Genomic DNA, 19,686 nt, shown 5'->3' with positions numbered 1-19,686 from the left:
CAGGATCCTCACGTCTGTCCCATCTTGAAATGGGAACTGGAAGTGATTTAGAAGATGATACTGAATAACTTCTTGGTCCACCGCAGCTTTTGCGGGTACTTCCGCTTCCTTTGCTGAATTTCACTATTTTTATCAATTATGAGCGGTCCTTCCAGTAACAACAGATGCTTTACACTTTTCTTTTGAATGTACTTAGATTGTCCTTAGATTTCCAGAAAGCCTTTGACAAGGTCCCTCACCAAAGGCTCTTATGTAAATTAAGTTGCCATGGGATAAGAGGGAAGATCCTTCCATGGATTGAGAACTGGTTAAAAGACATGGAACAAAGGGTAGGAATAAATGGTAAATTTTCAGAATGGAGAGCGGTAACTAGTGGTGTTCCCCAAGGGTCAGTCCTAGGACCAATCCTATTCAACTTATTCATAAATGGTCTGGAGGAAGGGTTAAACAGGGGGGTGGCAAAGTTTGCAGATGATACAAAACTGCTTAAGATAGTTAAGACCAAAGCAGACTGTGAAGAACTTCAAAAAGATCTCACAAAGCTAAGTGATTGGGCAACAAAATGGCAAATGAAATTTCATGTGGATAAATGTAAAGTAATGCACACTGGAAAAAATAACCCCAAGTATACATACAATATGATGGGGGCTAATTTAGCTACAACTAATCAGGAAAAAGATCTTGGAGTCATCCTGGATAGTTCTCTGAAGACATCCATGCAGTGTGCAGCGGCAGTCAAAAAAGCAAACGGGATGTTAGGAATCATTAAAAAAGGGACAGAATAAGACGGCGAAGGGCAACTAAAATGATTAGGGGTTTGGAATGGGTCCCATATGAGGAGAGATTAAAGAGGCTAGGACTTTTCAGCTTGGAAAAGAGGAGACTACGGGGGGATATGATAGAGGTCTATAAAATTATGTGTGGTGTGGAGAAAGTGAATAAGGAAAAGTTATTTACTTGTTCCCATAATACAAGAAGTAGGGGCCACCAAATGAAATTAATGGACAGCAGGTTTAAAACAAATAAAAGGAAGTTCTTCTTCACACAGCGCACAGTCAACCTGTGGAACTCTTTGCCTGAGGAGGTTGTGAAGGCTAGGACTATAACGGGGTTTAAAAGAGAACTGGATAAATTCATGGAGGTAAAGTCAATTAATGGCTATTAGCCAGGATTGGTAAGGAACAGTGTCCCTAGCCTCTGTTTGTCAGAGGCGGGTGATGGATGGCAGGAGAGAGATCACTTGATCATTACCTGTTAGGTGCCCCGGAGTGAGTGACCTTGGCATTGGCCACTGTCGATAGACAGGATACTGGTCTGGATGGACCTTTGGTCTGACCCAGTCTGGCCGTTCTTATGTTTTTATGAAGGTGGAATATGACCCTCTAGTTCCTGTACGCTGAATAATCATGGAACCATTTTTTTGTTTTTCCCCCTCACGCTGGTATTTCAGTCAAGCTCTTATCTATAATGGGGTGGGGACAAGATTGTTACAAATGAGTTAAAGATTCATAAAAAACAACAGGCATTAAGTACTTGCAATGTAACGCACTGAATAGTGAGCCTATATTGTCCAGTGAGTTTTGGTTGACCAAAATAAGATGCTTAAAGTAGCCTGATTTTGTGTGTGTGTGTGTGATGTGTCTGTAAATTACCATTGTGATCCTGGCTCCTCCCTTTTTGGGGAGACATAACTTCATTGCACAGTGTCTGCAGCTTGGAACTGCCTCCTCCCTCAGTGTGAAGGCGCGTTTTCTGTTTTGTTAGCTGCTTCCCTTTCCCTCGCTTGGTGTGTCAGACACACACGAGGGTTTAAATTGAGACCATGAGAACTTTGAGACAAGCCACCAATGCAGCAAATTTCACAGCTATGGACTAAACCTCCAGTGAAACACATGGGCCAATGTCACTGCTGGCAAGAGGAGCTCCTTTAAGTTCAGTGGCATTGCATCCACTTGGAACGGTGCTGATGGATTCTGCGAGTGCAGCTCAGTAATGTTCATGCTGAAAGAATTGATAAAAGTGACAACGGGATGTGATAGTATAGAAATAGTTATGAAATTGAACTACAGTAAAAGACTTGCCAAAGGAAATGGTTCAGTCCATTCCATCCCACGCCTGCGCTAGAGTCTAAAGGGTTTGTTATGCTTTCCCTTTCAGCAACATGTGTAAGCCCAGCAGTGGAGCATGGAAGAACAAATGGGGTACAGCATGCCTACAGACCCAGAGACATGGTTGTGTTTGAATGCGACCCTGGTTACACCTTGAGTGGCAGCCCTGAGACGCAGTGCCAAGATGATGGTAGATGGGATCCTCCTGTCCCCACCTGTGAAAGAAGTAAGTATGACTAAGGCTTTGATCCCATTGTGATGAGTCAGATCTGGCAGGGCTGAGTCGGGAGGCCAAAAGGACTGTGGGATTAGTTTGAGACCTGACAAGGGAAATGCAAATATCTGTGTAGTTATCAACAGTGTTCCCTGTGTTCCTCTCCATCGTATCTGGGCTTTTCCATTCTCCAAAAAGAACTAAGAGGAAGAAGCTCCTACCACAGGATTTAACTCAAAAGACAAGGTCACAAGTGCAACAAATTTAACAGCAAGGAATTAAAACTCTATATAATTATACACAGGGTAAAACAAATGCTTTTGAAAATAAATGTGCTGAATGCAAACTCTGCACTCCTGTGCACACATACACACCACATTAGTGAAACATTAAAAAGCTGCAGCTGTGTGAAACCCGAGGCACCCTTGACATAAATTAGAAACACTAGTAACTAATTTCCACACTCCCCTCACACTCACAGGCACGCTATCCCCATCTTGCCTCGTTACACGCGAGTAAAGAGGAAAGTGTGTCCCCCAAAGGCGAACAGGCCAGTATTGTTAAAGACCATGGTGCCAAAATGAGGGTCCCTCACAGGGAGCTCTCCCACCAGCCCTGCTCTCTCTGTCACTGAGAGGGATCACTCTGGGGACTCTATTCACCACGAGAGGAGCAGTACGGTACCTCATGGGATGTGGTTTTCTGCAGGCTTGCGCGATACTGTTTGCATTTTAGAGGTTAAAAGCAACACCATAAACTCTTCCCAGAGAGTCCAGAGCACAGGTGTGAAGCGCTCACTGAACAGCAGTGCATGCTGATGCCTTCTGTGGCTTTTCAATTTCAGAGGTTCTCTGCATCGCCCCAGAAATCCAGAATGGAAGAAAAGTAGCTGGACGTGGACCTGTCTACAGACCCAGGGACACGGTTAGGTTTGAATGTGATCCTGGCTACACCCTAAACGGCAGCCGTCTGATTCAGTGCCAAGATGACGGAAACTGGGATTCTCCTGTTCCAGCCTGCACACAAGGTAAGTGTGAATCAACGTTGTCTCCTGAGTAACTGAGATGATCAACATCTGGTAGGAATGTGCCTGGACGCAAAAAAATAAACGTCCTTTGAATCCAGGGGTCACTTTTCAGCTGTGAATGGGGAACATACAAATATTTTCCACCCCCTAATTTCTTGAGTGTGCTCGTCTCTGTGATAGCTGATCCCCTGCATCCTGCCCTGCCCTCCTGACAGGCAGAGATCTGGCAACGGTCTGTCTCACTGAGCATCCTAAAGCTGTGAATGGAAACACAAATCAGCAGAACTCGTCCCACTCTCCACAAATTATATTTTGGATTCTTAAGGGAGGGAAGGGCGATTTCTAGGGACCAAAAAGGAGCAGATTGGGAAAATCTGAGTTCGGGGTGAAGGGGAATCGAGGTCGGTGATATTTAATCTTTTTTGGATGTGTTGCATCACCGGTGCGATGCAGGGTTTGACACAACACAGGCATCCTGGGCTTTTCCCCCTCCTGGAGACCAGCCTATTTTATGCTCTTCTTGAACAGGAATCAGATTTTCCCTGAAATATTCTTCATCCTCTCTCCCCCCTTTAGTGTTGCTGTGTCTCCCACCTCCGGTCATTGTCAAAGGGAAGCACAATGCCAAGCCTTTGGCAGCTTTCCCCAGTGGAACATATGTGAACTACAGCTGTGAACCTGGCTACGCCCTCCGTGGAGAGGCTTCGATCTATTGTACCACATCTGGAACTTGGAGCCACCCTTCTCCTGTATGTGAAGGTGAATGGATTTTCGGTTGGCTTCTTCCTTTTGTCAGTATCCCAACAGGATGGATAGCGAGAGAAAGAATGTTCAGACACACCACCTAATGCAACAAAATTCACAGCTGGGAACAGATCCCCAGGGACAAACACAGGGCTATAATCTCTGCCGGCACAAGAAGCTCAGCCTCAGCCGCTCAATGAGAGTAAGAGAGAACTGAAGTGTCTTGCGTCAATGGGATGTCGTATCAGTTTGTGAAGGGCTTGGGCCATTTAACAGATGATTCTCTAGGTGGATATTAATTCCGTTGGGCATTGCTGAACCTATAGAGTCCTATTCTTTCAGGCCAGAAGCCACGATTGGGATACTTTAGTTTTTCACTGACAGTACTACTGAAAAATGGCACATTTTAGCATCCTGGGAGTAGGGCAGCCCAAGGATGGATTTTAGGACCAGAGGTAAACAGGGCAGGTGCATATGTTGTTTTAGTTGATTCGGAAATAGAGATTCTTGTGCCAGTGGTAAGTTTGGCCCTGTGTGTGTGTTATTTGAGATTCGGTCTCCAGCTATGGATTTTGTTGCATTAGCACTTTGTCTGAACGTTCTCTTTCCCTCGGCTTCAATCCTAGTGTAACACCTGGAAGAATATTTATAAAGCAGATCTGTAGTCATTTCTTTGTAACACTGTTGTTGTATCTACCTGCACCTGACGTGGTACATACCAGCAGACTGGATACGGTTCTTTTTTCTCATGTGTGTTTCCTTTCTTTCTAGATGGCTGTGATGTCCCAACGAGGTTAAGCTTTGCTGAGCTGAAGAGCGAGTATAAAAATCAGTCTTCCTTTCCTGTTGGGAAGACTATAAACTATACTTGCCGGACTGGATACAGTAGACACCCGCATATACAATCCACTATTACATGCCTTGAAAATCGAACATGGTCAGAAGCACTCAAGTTCTGTAAAAGTGAATATCATTATGAATTTTGTTTCCATGGTTCAGTAAAGGTCTTAATGGCCTTAACATTTTGCAGCGTGGACACAACTAATGTGCCTTTAAATAGTTAATAGTCATTCGTAAAGTTCTCTCTAGCTGTGCCTGTTCTAAGCCTTCTAAATGTCTTCTTTGTGGAGTGTGTTAAATATTGACAGATCCCTGGGATCATTGTTTCATTGAAAGAGAGCACCCTAATCCTAGCCTTGTTCTCCACCAGAGAAATCGTGTGGTCATCCAGGAGAGCCGGAGAACGGCAGAGTTATTGTAACAGATACCCATTTTGGGTCAACCGTCTACTTCACATGTGAAGAAGGGTAAGTTTCAGATTGCCTGAGCTGACTACTTGTGCTTCGCTTACAGCTGTGGAACACAAATGGATATCCTCATATTCTCCCAACTCCTGAAAGCAGTTTACTCTTCCATATTAAAGCAGCCCTCCATCTTCTTGGCTCAATCAATATAATTTTTATATGCGAGGAAAGATGGATTGGAATAAGTCTCCCTCTTTTCTTCATTCATGCTCTGTCATTTATTGTAGAAACTTTAGTTGCAATTTGGCCAGCTGAATGCTCTGCCTGCAGGTGCTGGCTGAGCACAGATGTCTCCTGTGGAGAGTAGGATCCAAGTGACCAGGGCAAACCTTGGAATCTCTTGGATTTTACCCTTGCTTTGACATGGGAACAGTTCTTCTTCTGAATAATTGGATCTGGCTGTTTTCCCATACGGAGTTGGGTGGAAGGGTTATCACTGACTAACTGCCCACCTGCCAGACTGATGAGGTGTCTCCAAGGGAAACCCTGCTGGGGAAGGTGCCTGAGTGAGAGCGCTGGGGATAAGGTAGCAGAAGAGGATGTCACTTGCCCTCTCCATTTGAAGATGAGGACTGTGCTTCAGGGGTCTGAGAAATAAAGGTCTGCAGCTGTAGTGCTGGCTTGTGCACTTGTAGAGCATGTCCTATGTGGGGGCAAAAGGGAAGAACCTGTGACCACAGAAAGTCTCATTTCACTGACACTGCCTATAACAACAGCTGGCTGCTGAACTCCAGAGCCAGCTCAGCTGAGGTTTGCTGTATAGCGTCTGTGTTTTGGACCTCTCTGCTGGGGTGGGGCGTTACTCCTGCATGCATTACAACAGTCTTGATTGACTTAATTTAAGTATCTCAAGCTAGCCAGACCCCAGCTGGGTCTGCCTGGCCCACTCCCTCAAAAACTTATCTCATCGGTTATGAGAAAATCAAAACCCCTCTCGATCAGGCATAATAATACCCCTCCGCCAGCAACCTGCCAGAAAGTGCTGGGAGAAAATGTTGTTACTTGTTTGCATATGGCTTGTGATTCCATGGAGGAGAATGATTCTGCTGATGTGGTAAGTAGGACTTGGGGGCACAGGAAGGACATTTGGATCCCCTGGCTCAAAGAATGCCAGCTCATTGGGCCTACACTGGATTCTGTTCTGTGGTTTAATTCTACAGGGGGCTGGGGAGTTCTGAGTTGGCAAGGAGCCTTTTCTGTTATGATCATCACTCAGTAGTCAGTGGTGTTGGTCCCCACCTGCTGTGGCTGGGGAGAAGAGCTTCACAAATAATTGAGCTTCACAGGAGAACTCATATACCAAAGGAATAGGTAAGAACTGATAACCCCCTTTGCCTAACTCCAGGCACCGGTTGATTGGACAGCCTTACAGACGATGTGAGATTTCTGGCATGCATGTTGCATGGAGTGGTGGTGATCCCATTTGTGAGCGTAAGTAGGTCACAACTGTCTGTCCATGTGGTTACGTGCCCTTTTCTCTCTTTTCTGCTTGCCTCACAAATGTTAATTAAGAGGGAGGGAAGAATTATAATCTCCACTTTACAGTGGGAGAAATGAGGCACAGAGATTAGTGTGTTATCCGGGTGATATATGGAGTTGGTCAGTGGCACAGCCAAAAATTTAATCCAGATCTCCAAATCCCGAGCCAGGACTTTAACCACAAGAGCCTCTCAGGGTTATAGGCATGACGAGAATTGTACACAGGACAATGCTTGAGGAGAGAACCCTTGCAAGGTTGCCATGAAGGGACCTACGCTGTTACCAGTGTATCTCCATCTCCTCCTCACAGGGTGGCCCTCCACATTTCCCACAACAATCTGCAGTTTCAAGTCGGAATAATATTGGTTAGTGCAACAAGTTACAGGGAAAATGCTGAGAGCCTAAAAAAGGCTTGAGAGCTGTCTAGGCTGCGGAGATGTTTTTCTTCCTCTCTGGCCATGTGTTTCAGCTAAAGCATTTCTTTTTCAGAGGTTAGATGCCCAGCCCCACAAATCCAGAATGGAAGAAGAGTATCTGGTGATAGACATGTCTATTTATATAATGACAGTGTTACCTTTGAGTGCGATCCCGGCTACACCATGAAGGGTCACAGTCTGAGTCAGTGCCAAACTGATGACATGTGGGATCCACCTCTGCCAGTCTGTGAGCTAGGCAAGTGTCCAAACTCTGATTTGTTTGTATTATGCATCTAGAAACAGGTTTCCCTTCTGTCTGATCCGTGAGAACCTCCAGCACTAACCCCGTCTGAATCTGTCCTGCCTGCTGCTCGCCTCAAAACCAGAGACTTTACAGACTGGTTTGAGGGGAGAGGTGGATAGTCCCAGTTGTTAGGAACAGACGTAGAGGATAAGAAATGAACCAGGTTGCGGGCAGGGCTCTGAGAGCAGTGGGGATGAGTAATTTTGTCCCTTCTGTTTTATTGCAAAGCTTGTGCTTTCCCACAATGCATTTGGGGGTCAGGATTCCTCCAGCTGCACCAGCTGTGAGAAGTGACCCAAGTTGGCAAGAGCCATGGGTCTGCTGAGGGGAATTACTGTACCATAAAGGTGAAAGCAGAGCACTTTTATCTTCTTCTGCTCAGGATCCTCATGTCTGTCCATCTTGAAATGGGAACTGGAAGTGATTTAGAAGATGATATTCAATAACTTCTTGGTCCACCGCAGCTTTTGTGGGTGGTACTTCTGCTTCCTCTGCTGAATTTCACTATTTTTATCAATTATGATAAAATTCCAGTAACTACACACGCTTTTCACTCTTCCTTTGGAGGTGGAATATGGCCTCTAGTTCCTGCACGTGGAATAATCGTGAACTAACTTCTGATTTTCCCCCTCACACTGGTCTTTCAGTCAAGCTCTTTTCTATAATGGGGTGGGGATGAGAGTGTTACAAATGAGTAAAAGATTCAGAAAAGCAATCGGCCGTTAGCTCTTGCAATGTAAGACACTAAATAGTGAACCTAAATTGTCCAGTGGATTTTGGTTGTCCAACTGAGATGCTTAAAGGAGCCTGATATTTTTTCTGGGTGGTGGATGTTTGTAAATTACCGTTGTGATCCTGACTACTCCCTTCTTGGGGAGGCATCACTTCATTATACGGCGTCTGGACCTTGGAGCAACCCCCACACTCAATGTGAAGGTGCGTTTCTGTTCTTTTTGCTGCTTCCCTTTTTCTCGCTTGGTGCGTCAGACACGCAAAAGGATTTAAATAGACACCACAAGAACTTTGAGACAAGCCACCAATTCAGCAAATTCCACAGCTGGAAACTAAACTTCCAATGAGAGACATGGGCCAAAGTCACTGTTGGCAAGAGGAGCTCCTTTAAGTTCAGTGGCATTGCATCCACTTGTACCAGTGGTGAATGGTTCTGTGAGTGCAGCTGGGTAATGTTCATGCTGAAAGAATTGCTACTGAGGATGTGAGAATGTAGAAATACTTATGAAAGTGAAGTAAAAGACTTGTCAAAGGAAATGTCTCAGTGGGTAAACTGCCTATTCCATCCCACAAGTGCGTTAGAGTCTAAAGGGTTTGTTATGCTTTCCCTTTCAGCAACATGCGTAAGCCCAGAAGTGGAGAATGGAAGAACAAATGGGGTACAGCGTGCCTACAGACCCAGCGACATGGTTGTGTTCGAATGCGACCCTGGTTACGCCATGAGCGGCAGCCCTGAGACTCAGTGCCAAGATGACGGTAGATGGGATCCTCCTGTCCCTGTCTGTGAAAGATGTAAGTGTGACTAAGGCTTTGAGGTTGATCATCTTTGATCCTGTTGTGATGAGTCAGATCTGGCAGGGCTGAGCCGGAAGTCCAAAAGGACTGTGGGATTAGTTTGAGATCTGAAAAGGGAAATGCAAATATCTGTGTCGCTATCCCAGTGTTTCCCATGCTCCTCTCCAAAGTATCTGGGCTTTTCCACTCTCCGAAAAGATCCCTGAAGAACTGAGTCCTGGCCAGGTTCTCCCACTTAACCTCCCTCCCAAGTTAAGGGAACTTAGAGAAGGCCCCACCCAACTAGCCATCCAACCAATGAATGGTTCCAAAGTGGCAGAATTCCCAATGTAAACACAAAATAAACAGTGGAAATAACTGTTGGAGCCTTACTAAGATGGCTGAGAACATGTCTGTGGGTGTCAAGAAGCATGACTGAGTCATCGCGCTACATAGATATATGGGGGGATGTGAATGAGGTCGAGGGAATGGAGAATAGGTAGCTTTACCCCGGTGTGCGTTAGGGTCACTGCTGTCGTGTTGGGTACAACTCAAAATGAGCATGTGGATCTTTTCCCTCCTATAAATTTAGCCTGCATGAGCTCTGGTTCAGTTAAGACTCTCTTTCCTCCCTATAGTGCTGCAGTGTTCCTTTCCTCCAGCCATCACCAATGGGAAGCCCAGCGTCCAGGCCTTGGCAGTGTTCACCACTGGAACGTCTGTAAATTACAGCTGTGAGCCCGGCTATTCTCTTAATGGGCAGGCATCAATTTATTGTGCGGCATCTGGAACATGGAGCCCTCCCCCTCCTCAGTGTGAAGGTGCATTTATTTTCTGTTACCTAGAACTAAGAGGAAGAAGCTCATACAACAGGTTTTAACTCGAAAGACAAGCTCACCAGTGAAACAGAATTAATAGCAGGGAATTAAAGCTCCATTTAATTAGACTGAAGATGAGATAAATGCTTTTGAAAATAAAGGCATTGTATGCACACTCCATACTCCTACGTGCGTATGCACAGATATATACTCACGAGGAAAATATTTTTAAAAGCATCTGTCTGAAACCCTTACCACACTTTACATGAATTACAAAAACTAGAAACTAATATTCTCGCTCCCCTCACACACACAGGCAGACACACAAACCTCTGCCTCCAATCTCTACCCCTGCTACACACTGAGTGAACAGGAAAGATTTGCAGTGTGTCCCCTAAAGGCCAACAGGCCTGTACTGTCTAACAGCAAGCACAAGGAGTAGGCTCCAATTGAGGGTCCCTCACAGGAAGCTCTCCTGCCAGCCCTGATCTCTCTGTCACTGAGAGGGATCACTCTGGGGACTCTCTTCACCACAAGAGGAGCAGTATAGTACCCCGTGGGATGTGGTTTTAGGCAGGCTTGCACGATAGTGTTTGCAGTGGAGAGGTTAAAAGCAACACCATAAACTCTCCCCAGAAACTGGTAGGCAGCCAGTGCAGAACACAGGTGCCAAGCACCCACTGAACAGCACTGCTTGCCGGGCAGGCTGACGCCTTCTGCACCTTTTCAATTTCAGAGGTTCTCTGCATTGCCCCAGAAATCCAGAATGGAAGAAAAGTACCTGGACATAGACCTGTCTACAGACCCAGGGACACGGTTAGGTTTGAATGTGATCCTGGCTACATCCTGAACGCCAGCCATCAGATTCAGTGCCAAGATGATGGAACGTGGGATCCTCCTGTTCCAGCCTGCACACAGGGTAAGAGAGAATCTAGGTTCTATCCTTACTAAAATCAAGAAAATCAAGATACATCACGTTTACTTCTTCCCACCTATCTACTAGGCCAGTAACCCTGTTAAAGAAGGAAATTAGATTGGTTGGCATGATTTGTTCTTGACAAATCCATGCTGGCTATTCCTTATCTTGTTATTCTCTAGGTAATTATATATTTTTTTAATATTCAGTATCTTTTCCAGATATTGAAGTTAGGCTGATTGGTGTATAATTCCCAGGGTCCTCTTTGTTCCCCCTTTTGAAGACAGGTACTGTGTTTGCCCTTCTTCCAGCCCTCTGGGACCTCACCCATCCTCCATGACTTCTTGACTATAGTTGCTAATATTTCTGAGAGTGCTTCTGCTACTTCCTTAATTACGCTAGGATGAATTTCATCAAGCCTTGCTGACTTGAATACATGTAACGTATCCAAATATTCTTTATCCTGTTCTTTCCCTGTTTTGACTTGTGTTCCTTCCTCCTTCTTGTTAATATTATGTTGAGTATCTGGTCACCATTAACTTTTTTAGTGAAGACTGAAGCAAAATAGGCATTAAACACCTGAACCTTCTTGATGTCATCAATTAGTTCTCCTTCCCCACTGTGTAGATGACCTACAATTTCCGTTGTCTTTCTCCTTGCTCCTAATGTATTTAAAGAACCTCTTCTTATTTCCTTTTATGTCCCTTGCTATGTGTAATCCATTTTGTTCCTTAGCCTTTCTGATTTTGTCCTATCATGCTTGTGCTGTTCTACAAAACGTTAAGGACAGAAATGACTTAATGTCTTTTTCCCCTGCAAACCAACTAAAAATAAAATGGCAGTTGCCTGCCTTGAAGCGCCTGAAGTCATTCTCCTGCTGTGTTGTGCTCTTCAATGCAGTACTGAGAGAGTGCATAAAAACTAAAGACTGAAACAGACTATGAGTTGAAATCCTGGTAAAACTCCCACTGACTTCAGTGGGCTAGGATTTTGCTCTGTATGTCTGCATTCCTCCAGCGACAAGGCAGCAAATTACACCTTGGTACAGTAGTAGGATTACATGTTTGTTCTTGTCACCTTCATAAGTGAATATAACTACACCCAGAGCCATGCCTTGGGTATGGCGAATTGGGGCGATCGCTCAGGGCCCCGTCCTTTGGGGGCCCCACAGACTCGTGCATTTGGCCTGGTGCGGTCAGTCCCACACCCCCTAGCGATGGCCCTGATTACACCTAAAAAAATTGCAATCACATCTTCTGTAACTTACTTTCTTCCTCGTCTTGAAATATTGTTTTTGCTAACCTTTATTTCAGAGATCAGATGTGCATTCCCAGAAGTTCAAGGTAGTAAGAAGGCAGTAGCGGGTAGTAGTACATATCAATTTGGAACTAATGTTACTCTGGAATGTGACAACGGTTATGTGCTGGAAGGCAGCAGTCTGATACAGTGCCAACATGACTTTACCTGGGATCCTCCTGTACCAGTCTCAAGAAAAGGAGGACTTGTGGCACCTTAGAGACTAACAAATTTATTTGAGCGTAAGCTTTCGTGAGCTACAGCTCACTTCATCGGATGCATTCAGTGGTATTTTCCACTGAATGCATCCGATGAAGTGAGCTGTAGCTCACGAAAGCTTACGCTCAGATAAATTTGTTAGTCTCTAAGGTGCCACAAGTCCTCCTTTTCTTTTTGTGGATACAGACTAACACAGCTGCTACTCTGAAACCTGTACCAGTCTGTAGATCCAGTATGTATAGAATAAATGGGAAAAATTCATGCCCTGTGTTAGGTTTCCACCTAGTGGTCAAATGACAATAGAGGTTGAAATAAGATTTGCCCTTTGCAGAATCTGCAACACAAACCCCCTGTCTATTTTGAGGCCTGCTTTACATAGAGATTTCCAATGCTAGACAGGTCTTTTTTTAAACCCAATTTAGTTAAACCAGTGCAAGTTTGTGTGCAGACAAGATAAAATGTATCCTGGGCTGTGTAGACAATACCTATCTGGGAGGGAAAAGAGATTGTTTTCAAATTTTTAGTTGAACAAAGCTACACAGTTACACAAAATAAACTCAATGTGTATATGTCTCCTGAACATATCTGCATTAGTTGTTTCTAATTCCTGATCCCCACACACAGTTGCAAGGGCTTAACTAAAGGTGCTTTTTTTTTTTTTTTTAAAGCAGATTTAATCATACTATTTCAACTTTGTGTGTGAGCACTCAAAGCAATTCCAACCTGGCTAATATCATTGTAGTCTGCACCTATAAATTATGAATGCAAGCTCAACTAAGATAAGAATTTTCAAATAGATAAAAGCATGCCTACACAGGGGCTTGCCCCCAGTTACCTAAATTGATTTAAAGTCTGATTTAACTTAAACCAGTATGATTTTTGTGTGTACACAGGCCCTAAATATGGGAAGGTAAAAATCAAACTCTCTCAACTTGAGGCCTGTCTAAAATGTAATATGATATCCTAATATGGTTTGAGTTTTTTGACTGTGTAGATACCACCAATCAGTGTTACAACCATGGCTTTTGTTATGTTATTCTGTGTAAAACTCACTGCATTTAGGTTGGAGTTTTCAAAATATGTCTTATTCTCTACTTAAAATATTTCTCCCTATCAGTAAAAGGCAGTTCTCTAAGCAACAGCTTTGTCCTTCCAGCTTAACTCACTGTGTGTGTGACATGCTCCCGAGACTCGGGTGACCAAACAGCAAATGTGAAACATCGCGACAGGGGGTAGGGGGTAATAGGAGCCTGTATAAGAAAAAGACCCAAAAATCAGGACATCTGGTTACCCTACCCAAGACCCTCACAGTTGATATATGGTTGATTTAGCAGGTAAACGGAAAGAGCTTCTTTCTTGCTCAGCCAGTCAATACAGTGCTGAGCTTTCTCCTGTGCTGGAGGAGGCGATTGGGTTACAGTGGTTTATCTCCCTTTAAAAGTTGCAAGGGCCTTTCTATATAGCTGGCAATATGGGGAGGACTTTTAATAAATTTTTTGCTTTCTAGCTCTCACCAATAAAATCTGTAACGTGCCTGATACAGAAAATGTTTGGATAAATATTTTTGAAGAAATCATGTGGCTGTGATTCATTTCATATTACAGTAGTTCAATTTTTTTTCCCCCTCTCTACCCCCAATTCTAGGTTCCTATAACTTCATCTCAGTAGTCCTCGGTAAGTAGTTTACTAAAAAGACCTGGGGTCAGATTCACAGCTGACTTCAGTGGACCTATGCTGATTTACCCTAGTTGAACATCTGGCCCATTGTTTCTAAACCTTCTTTATGGTAACACCCATTGTTTCATGTTCTCTGTGTATATAAATCTCCCCTCTGTATTTTCCACTGAATGCACCGATGAAGTGAGCTGTAGCTCACGAAAGCTTATGCTCAAATAAATTTGTTAGTCTCTAAGGTGTCACAAGTCCTCCTTTTCTTTTTGCGGATACAGACTAACGCAGCTGCTACTCTGAAACCTGTTATAGAGTCAGTTTCCCAGCTTTCAAACCTTTGCTTCTCCATAAGACTGCATGTGAACCAGGAAAAGTACAGTACCTCCATAATCAGACTCTTTAAAAACCTCACTTCCTGGTGGAGTTCCCTAAGGCTTGAGATTCCATTGTCTAGAACCCAGCAACTGTTTTATGTCCAAAAACAGTATGCGCCAAAGCCACTTGGGCTGGGTTTTTGTCCGCTTTGTTAGCATTCTGCAAGTCTGCTGCAGGGCTTCCTCTCTAGAGCACCTGGCTCAGGTCTGGACTAGCCTAAAAAATTAGCTCAGTTTCACTGTGTTGGTAAGGGGTATGAAAAATCCACACCTGAATGGAGTTGGTAAGCTGACCTATGTCCCTGCATAGACAGCACAAGATCAATGGAAGAATTCTGCCGTTGACCTGGCTAGCCCTTTTGGGGAGGTAAATTATGTACACAAATGGATAGGTAGCATCTACACTAACACGCCACAGGGGTGCAGTAGCTTGGGTTTTTCATATACTGGAACATAGCTGATCTCATCATTTCAAGCAGTCTGAAGTGCTCTTGGTTTTAGATACTGGGTTGTGAATCGTGACCCATTTGTGCATGGTGTAAATCTCCTTTTGCTTGTGCCACTATGAATCCACATATTATATTTAAATACTAATAGGTGGTCTTATTCACAGTGAACTTTTTGAATGTAGTAATGTTATGACTTTGCCTAAAGATCAAAATCTGAAAAGGATACAGTATGAAATATTAACTTTGTAAACACAGACAATAACTCAGGATTCAGAAACCCTTGTGGGTACAGATAGAGGAATGCCATGACCTCTTAACTTTGCTTGGGATTTTGAGAGTTAATTAAAAATCTGCAAAGGCCAATAATACTGTTTCTGTGTTTCATAAGCCCATTTGTCAGACTGATTCAGTTTTCTCCCTTTTGTCTCTCAGGGATCGCAGGTGGGGCACTGCTGCTTCTCCTGGTTACCATCATTATCTCGAGGATTATGTCTAAACAGAATGCAGGGTGAGGGATTTTTCTAAATTCCCATTCATTTCAAATATGTATGAACTGTTGTTTGGTTCCACAGTTTAATACTGGCCAAACATTTCATTAAATGACTCATGATCTCCATTTGCAACAATGGGATAAAAGAAACAGGTAATCACTAGTGTAATTTTGTGAGTCTGCAGGTAGTAATAGTTTAGTGTTCTTCACATACCAATCTTTTTATATAATATGTAAAAACTTCTCTCCCTTCTTGTCTCTTTGCTCTGGAAGAAGCATTATTATAATGTATTTTTACAAAAATAAACAAACCCAAAACATTCTTCTGTCACCAGGATATTAGCATGATACAAAGAAATAAGGCCCATGATGGATTTTTCCCCTTTAGATCTGAAAGGGTTTTGGGTTTTTTTTTTTTTGGGGGGGGGGGCATCTCTGTAATATACTAAAGTTTGAAGAGAGGGAGGGAAAGGATGTAAAGTTTGGGGTTTTTTTCTGCTTTTTTATCTTTGAAATATCAGCGATGTAACGTGGTTCTCTCAGGTTTTCTGGGACTAGGAATGGAAGTAGTTTTGAGAACATATATTGTGAGCCCTCAAACTTTAATTGCAGCAGCAGAAGGTATTTAAAAATTACAAAAAAAAAAAATACAAAAACCTTTTCCCTCCCTTCTCCAAACTGTCAGTTAGACAATGGACTTAAATAGTTGTAAATAAAGGGTCTTAAACAGTCTGGTCCAAAATCCTTTCCACTCTCTCACTTGCTCTATGTTTAGTCTTTTGCAGTGTCCGACCGTAGCCTTATTAGTTCTCTAGTTGCCAATAACTGCATTTCTAATAATAAAACCCTTGAGCCTGCTTGGCTATGTAACAAAACAGTATTAAAGTGGCATAAGCCCTATTTTTTTCCTATTTTGCACATCACCTCTAAATGAAGATTTCCCTCCCCCCTCACACCATCCCTCTTAAATCAGGCAACTTTAATATAAGAACCCTCCTCATCTTTCGTCTTGGTAAATTAATCAATCTTGGTGTTCTCTGATGGTATCAGTGAGATCTCAAATATCTTCAGATCAACTTTCCAAACTTCAGCAGCCATAAAACTCTGAAATTAGTTTTGAGGCTAAATATAAATTTACTTCCAGTCTCTCCTTTTAAAATAAACTAAATTAGAGTTTTCCTTTGAAAATGTAACTTATTTTTCCTCTTCACCATTCAGCTATTACTATACACATGAAAACTGCAAGTACCGGATGCCTTTGGCCCACATAACTGAACAAAAAAATTCATTTGCACCATAGCAGGTATGGGCTTATTTTAAATCACTTTCTTCGACATAAAAATGTCAAAATTGTGGTGAATGATGTCAGCTCTAACTTACTCTAATGCAGTGTTACCCAGACTGAGGCTTGAGAGCTGTAAGTGGCTCTTTAATGTGTCTCCTGTAGTTCTTTGCAGCACATAAGTTATTAACCAATCAGGATGCCTTTACTATGTTAACAAATTACCAGCTTGCACTGAGTTATTAACTTGTTTGCTGTGAGAATAATAATTTTCTACTATTGTGGCTTCCTTGGGTAATGATTGCTAATTTGGCTCCTGAACCACAGAGATCTGAGTATTACTGCTTTAATGCAAAGACACTGTATGTTGAATGGAAAATGACTATTTTTCTCCCAGTCTCCTTGCTCCTATGTTTCTTGAATAAAAACAGCACCTGTTGTAACCACAGACACTTCCGGTTTGGCTAACCTTTTGTTTGTAGCAAACGAGCAGATCACATTTGCAATGTCACAACACTTTTTTGGAAGGTAGTACAACAAAATCAGTTCTGAAGCATTACTTGCATTAATTCTGTTTCCATCTAGTACAAAGGAAGATGGAAATCATGGGTCAAACGTTACCCACCTTAGAAACCATGTTTTGTTTGTAAAGTTGTGGGGAAATCTGCTTGCTATACAACTTACTTCTAGCCACACTAGAATAAGGCTCAAACAGTTCTTTGGGTCTGTCTGCTTAAATATGTGTTGTGGTGGCTGCTCCGCTTACCGTTGAATCTGCATGTAGTCCTGTGGCTGTCACTGTCCATAATGAAAACCAACTTTTGCTTCAGAATACTGTCTTCAGAATACCGACATTTAACGTAATGGCACCAACAGCTACCTGCCTTTATACTTCAAATATATCTACTACCTCATGATTGTGTATTATACAGCATGAAATACAGTCTGACATGAACAAGTTCACAATGTGCTATTTATTTTGACATGTAAACAGATTTTTTTTTTTAAAAGTAGGCTGATCTGACAATCTTTCCCCAGGAAATGTAAACATTTCAAAAAGATTACTTTTTGTCCAAGTGAAAGTAATAAAATTGCAATAAAATGTTTCTAAAGATTGGCAGGAGCATAGAAGAACCAAGTTTTGTTTTAACATTGATGTATCCCTTTCTGCAGGCAGGAAACCACTTCTCCACGCAAAATGCACACCATGAGGAGAACATGGAAGCATTTCCTTCACCTTCTTTGTGGGTAATTTACATTCTTGCAATGAAGTTCTCTAGGGGAATACGCAAAGCCACAGCATATACCTGATGACGTTATGCAGCTGCTTCCTTTAGATCCTTATAGCAGTTTAGTTCATGAAGTTCAACTTTACACAGCACCAGACTGTAGCTTTTAGGCTGCCCTCCTGCTGTTTGTCCACGAAAACGTCTTGCGTGCAGACTTCTGAGATGAACAACCACCCTGCAGCATCAAGGATGCTCACTCCTCAGATTATGCTCTGGCTTTCTTTCCCTTTCATGGAACTTCTTGTTTCTGACCAGTTGACTAAGCAATCTAACACCAGGAAGAGGAGATGACGCAAGTGCTGCTGAGCCTGCCTTGATAAGAAATTGCAAGCACAAAACCCTGAACTTCCTTCTGAGCATGCTTCATTAACTGCCACAGCGGTCTTCTTGAAAAGTTTCGGAAGGCTGTGTGTGAAAGGAACCTTAATTTTGAGGAGTTGCTGGATTTTATAAAAGGGCTTCATGACTGCCAACCCTGTATCTCTTTCCTTTTACTTGCTCTTCAAAGACACAGCACTTAATGTTCTTCACCTTATAATAGAGATACAATCAACTTCTTTTACAACCCCTTGTAATTTTTAACCCCTCTAAAAATAAGACTCAGATGAAATTTTGCTTTCAATATTTAATTTTTTCTTCTTGGATCCCTTACTTTAAAATGACTTCATGGGCGTGAAACTACAGATTAAACTTTTTAAATACTGCTTTTAAATCAAAAGCTGTGTATAAAATGTCTGCAATTTATTATAATGTGCTCTAAAAGAGAAAATATTTGTTTAGAAAGGAGATGGGTGAATTTACAGCAACACATTTTTAAAATCAATCTTGCTCATTTTGTGATGCAGATCCTGATGATGCCTCCATCTTCGGAGACCTTGCCATATTTTTGGGCAGAGGTTCCTACCCTGAATTTCTAATCTGAACTACAATTAAAAGAACCTGCACACGAAGAAGTAAATGCCTCCCTTAAACCCAGTAAAGGGACTGATCTTGCATCCCTGTAAAATCCCTCAATTATACATTAATTGGAGGCATTTGTGAACGCCAGCTGCAGTACAAAGAAGGTGTTATGACTCGTTGTGTCCTTGATCCAGGGATTAAGAATGGGCAGTTTCACAAACCAGGCCTCTTGTGCTACTAGGGAAAGACTTGTAACAATGATAGTGGGGTTGTCAGATAGTGGGAAGTAGCCTAATAGCTTTTTGACCTGGGGAAAATGGACTAGCATAACTACAGCAGAATGACAGTTCTGGAACACTTGTATTCCAGTATAACTCCCCCTCACTGTGTCCTGGAATAAAAGTGACTTTATTCTAGAATAATTGTTTATTTCAAACTAGTTACTTTGAAAGTAAGAGTGTTCTTCCACAATGAGTGTCCACAAGGGAATTATACGAAAAGCTATTCAGCTACAGCTGTGCCAATCAATTTCCCTCACAAAGGCAAGCCTTAAGTGACATCTTTTTAGGATTCAAAAATGAACCCCCAAAACTGTCAGTTGAAACCAAAGACAGTAGATTTAAGTCTAAATTCTGGTCCCAGAGGAGTAACTGGCAAAACTCCCCTTGATTTCTCTGGGCTCAAGCTTTGGTGTTCAGCGTGCAGCCCTTTCTTACTATGCTTAATGCAGGATCTCAATGAATGTGCACTGCTTAATACAAACAATTAAGGACTCTAAAAGGCATCATACATTTTCCAAGCATCTGGATTCCCTTCAGAACTTCCTCTTCCTGGGGTGTTTAAACAGTACCCTAGGGTTGTGAGATGCTTTTGGCATGTT

At 42.7% G+C, this 19,686-nt stretch overlaps 1 protein-coding gene across 1 annotated transcript in view; it reads left to right on the top strand.

Moving 5' to 3' along the window:
• The window catches only part of CR2 (complement C3d receptor 2), a 38,122-nt gene extending 25,770 nt beyond the window's left edge, over nt 1-12,352 (top strand). The window contains exons 19-24 of the mRNA XM_077839563.1: nt 3,167-3,349; nt 3,926-4,063; nt 8,944-9,120; nt 9,741-9,923; nt 10,657-10,839; nt 12,150-12,352. Coding sequence (XP_077695689.1) covers nt 3,167-3,349; nt 3,926-4,063; nt 8,944-9,120; nt 9,741-9,923; nt 10,657-10,839; nt 12,150-12,352 — 1,067 coding nt within the window. The remainder of the gene's footprint in view (nt 1-3,166; nt 3,350-3,925; nt 4,064-8,943; nt 9,121-9,740; nt 9,924-10,656; nt 10,840-12,149) is intronic.
• Nucleotides 12,353-19,686: the final 7,334 nt, after the last annotated feature.

Source organism: Eretmochelys imbricata, chromosome 21 (assembly GCF_965152235.1).
Source record: "Eretmochelys imbricata isolate rEreImb1 chromosome 21, rEreImb1.hap1, whole genome shotgun sequence".
NCBI lineage: Eukaryota > Metazoa > Chordata > Testudines > Cheloniidae > Eretmochelys > Eretmochelys imbricata.
The sequence above is the reverse complement of the archived record's forward strand: the minus strand, read 5'-3'. Positions and strand labels throughout refer to the sequence as shown.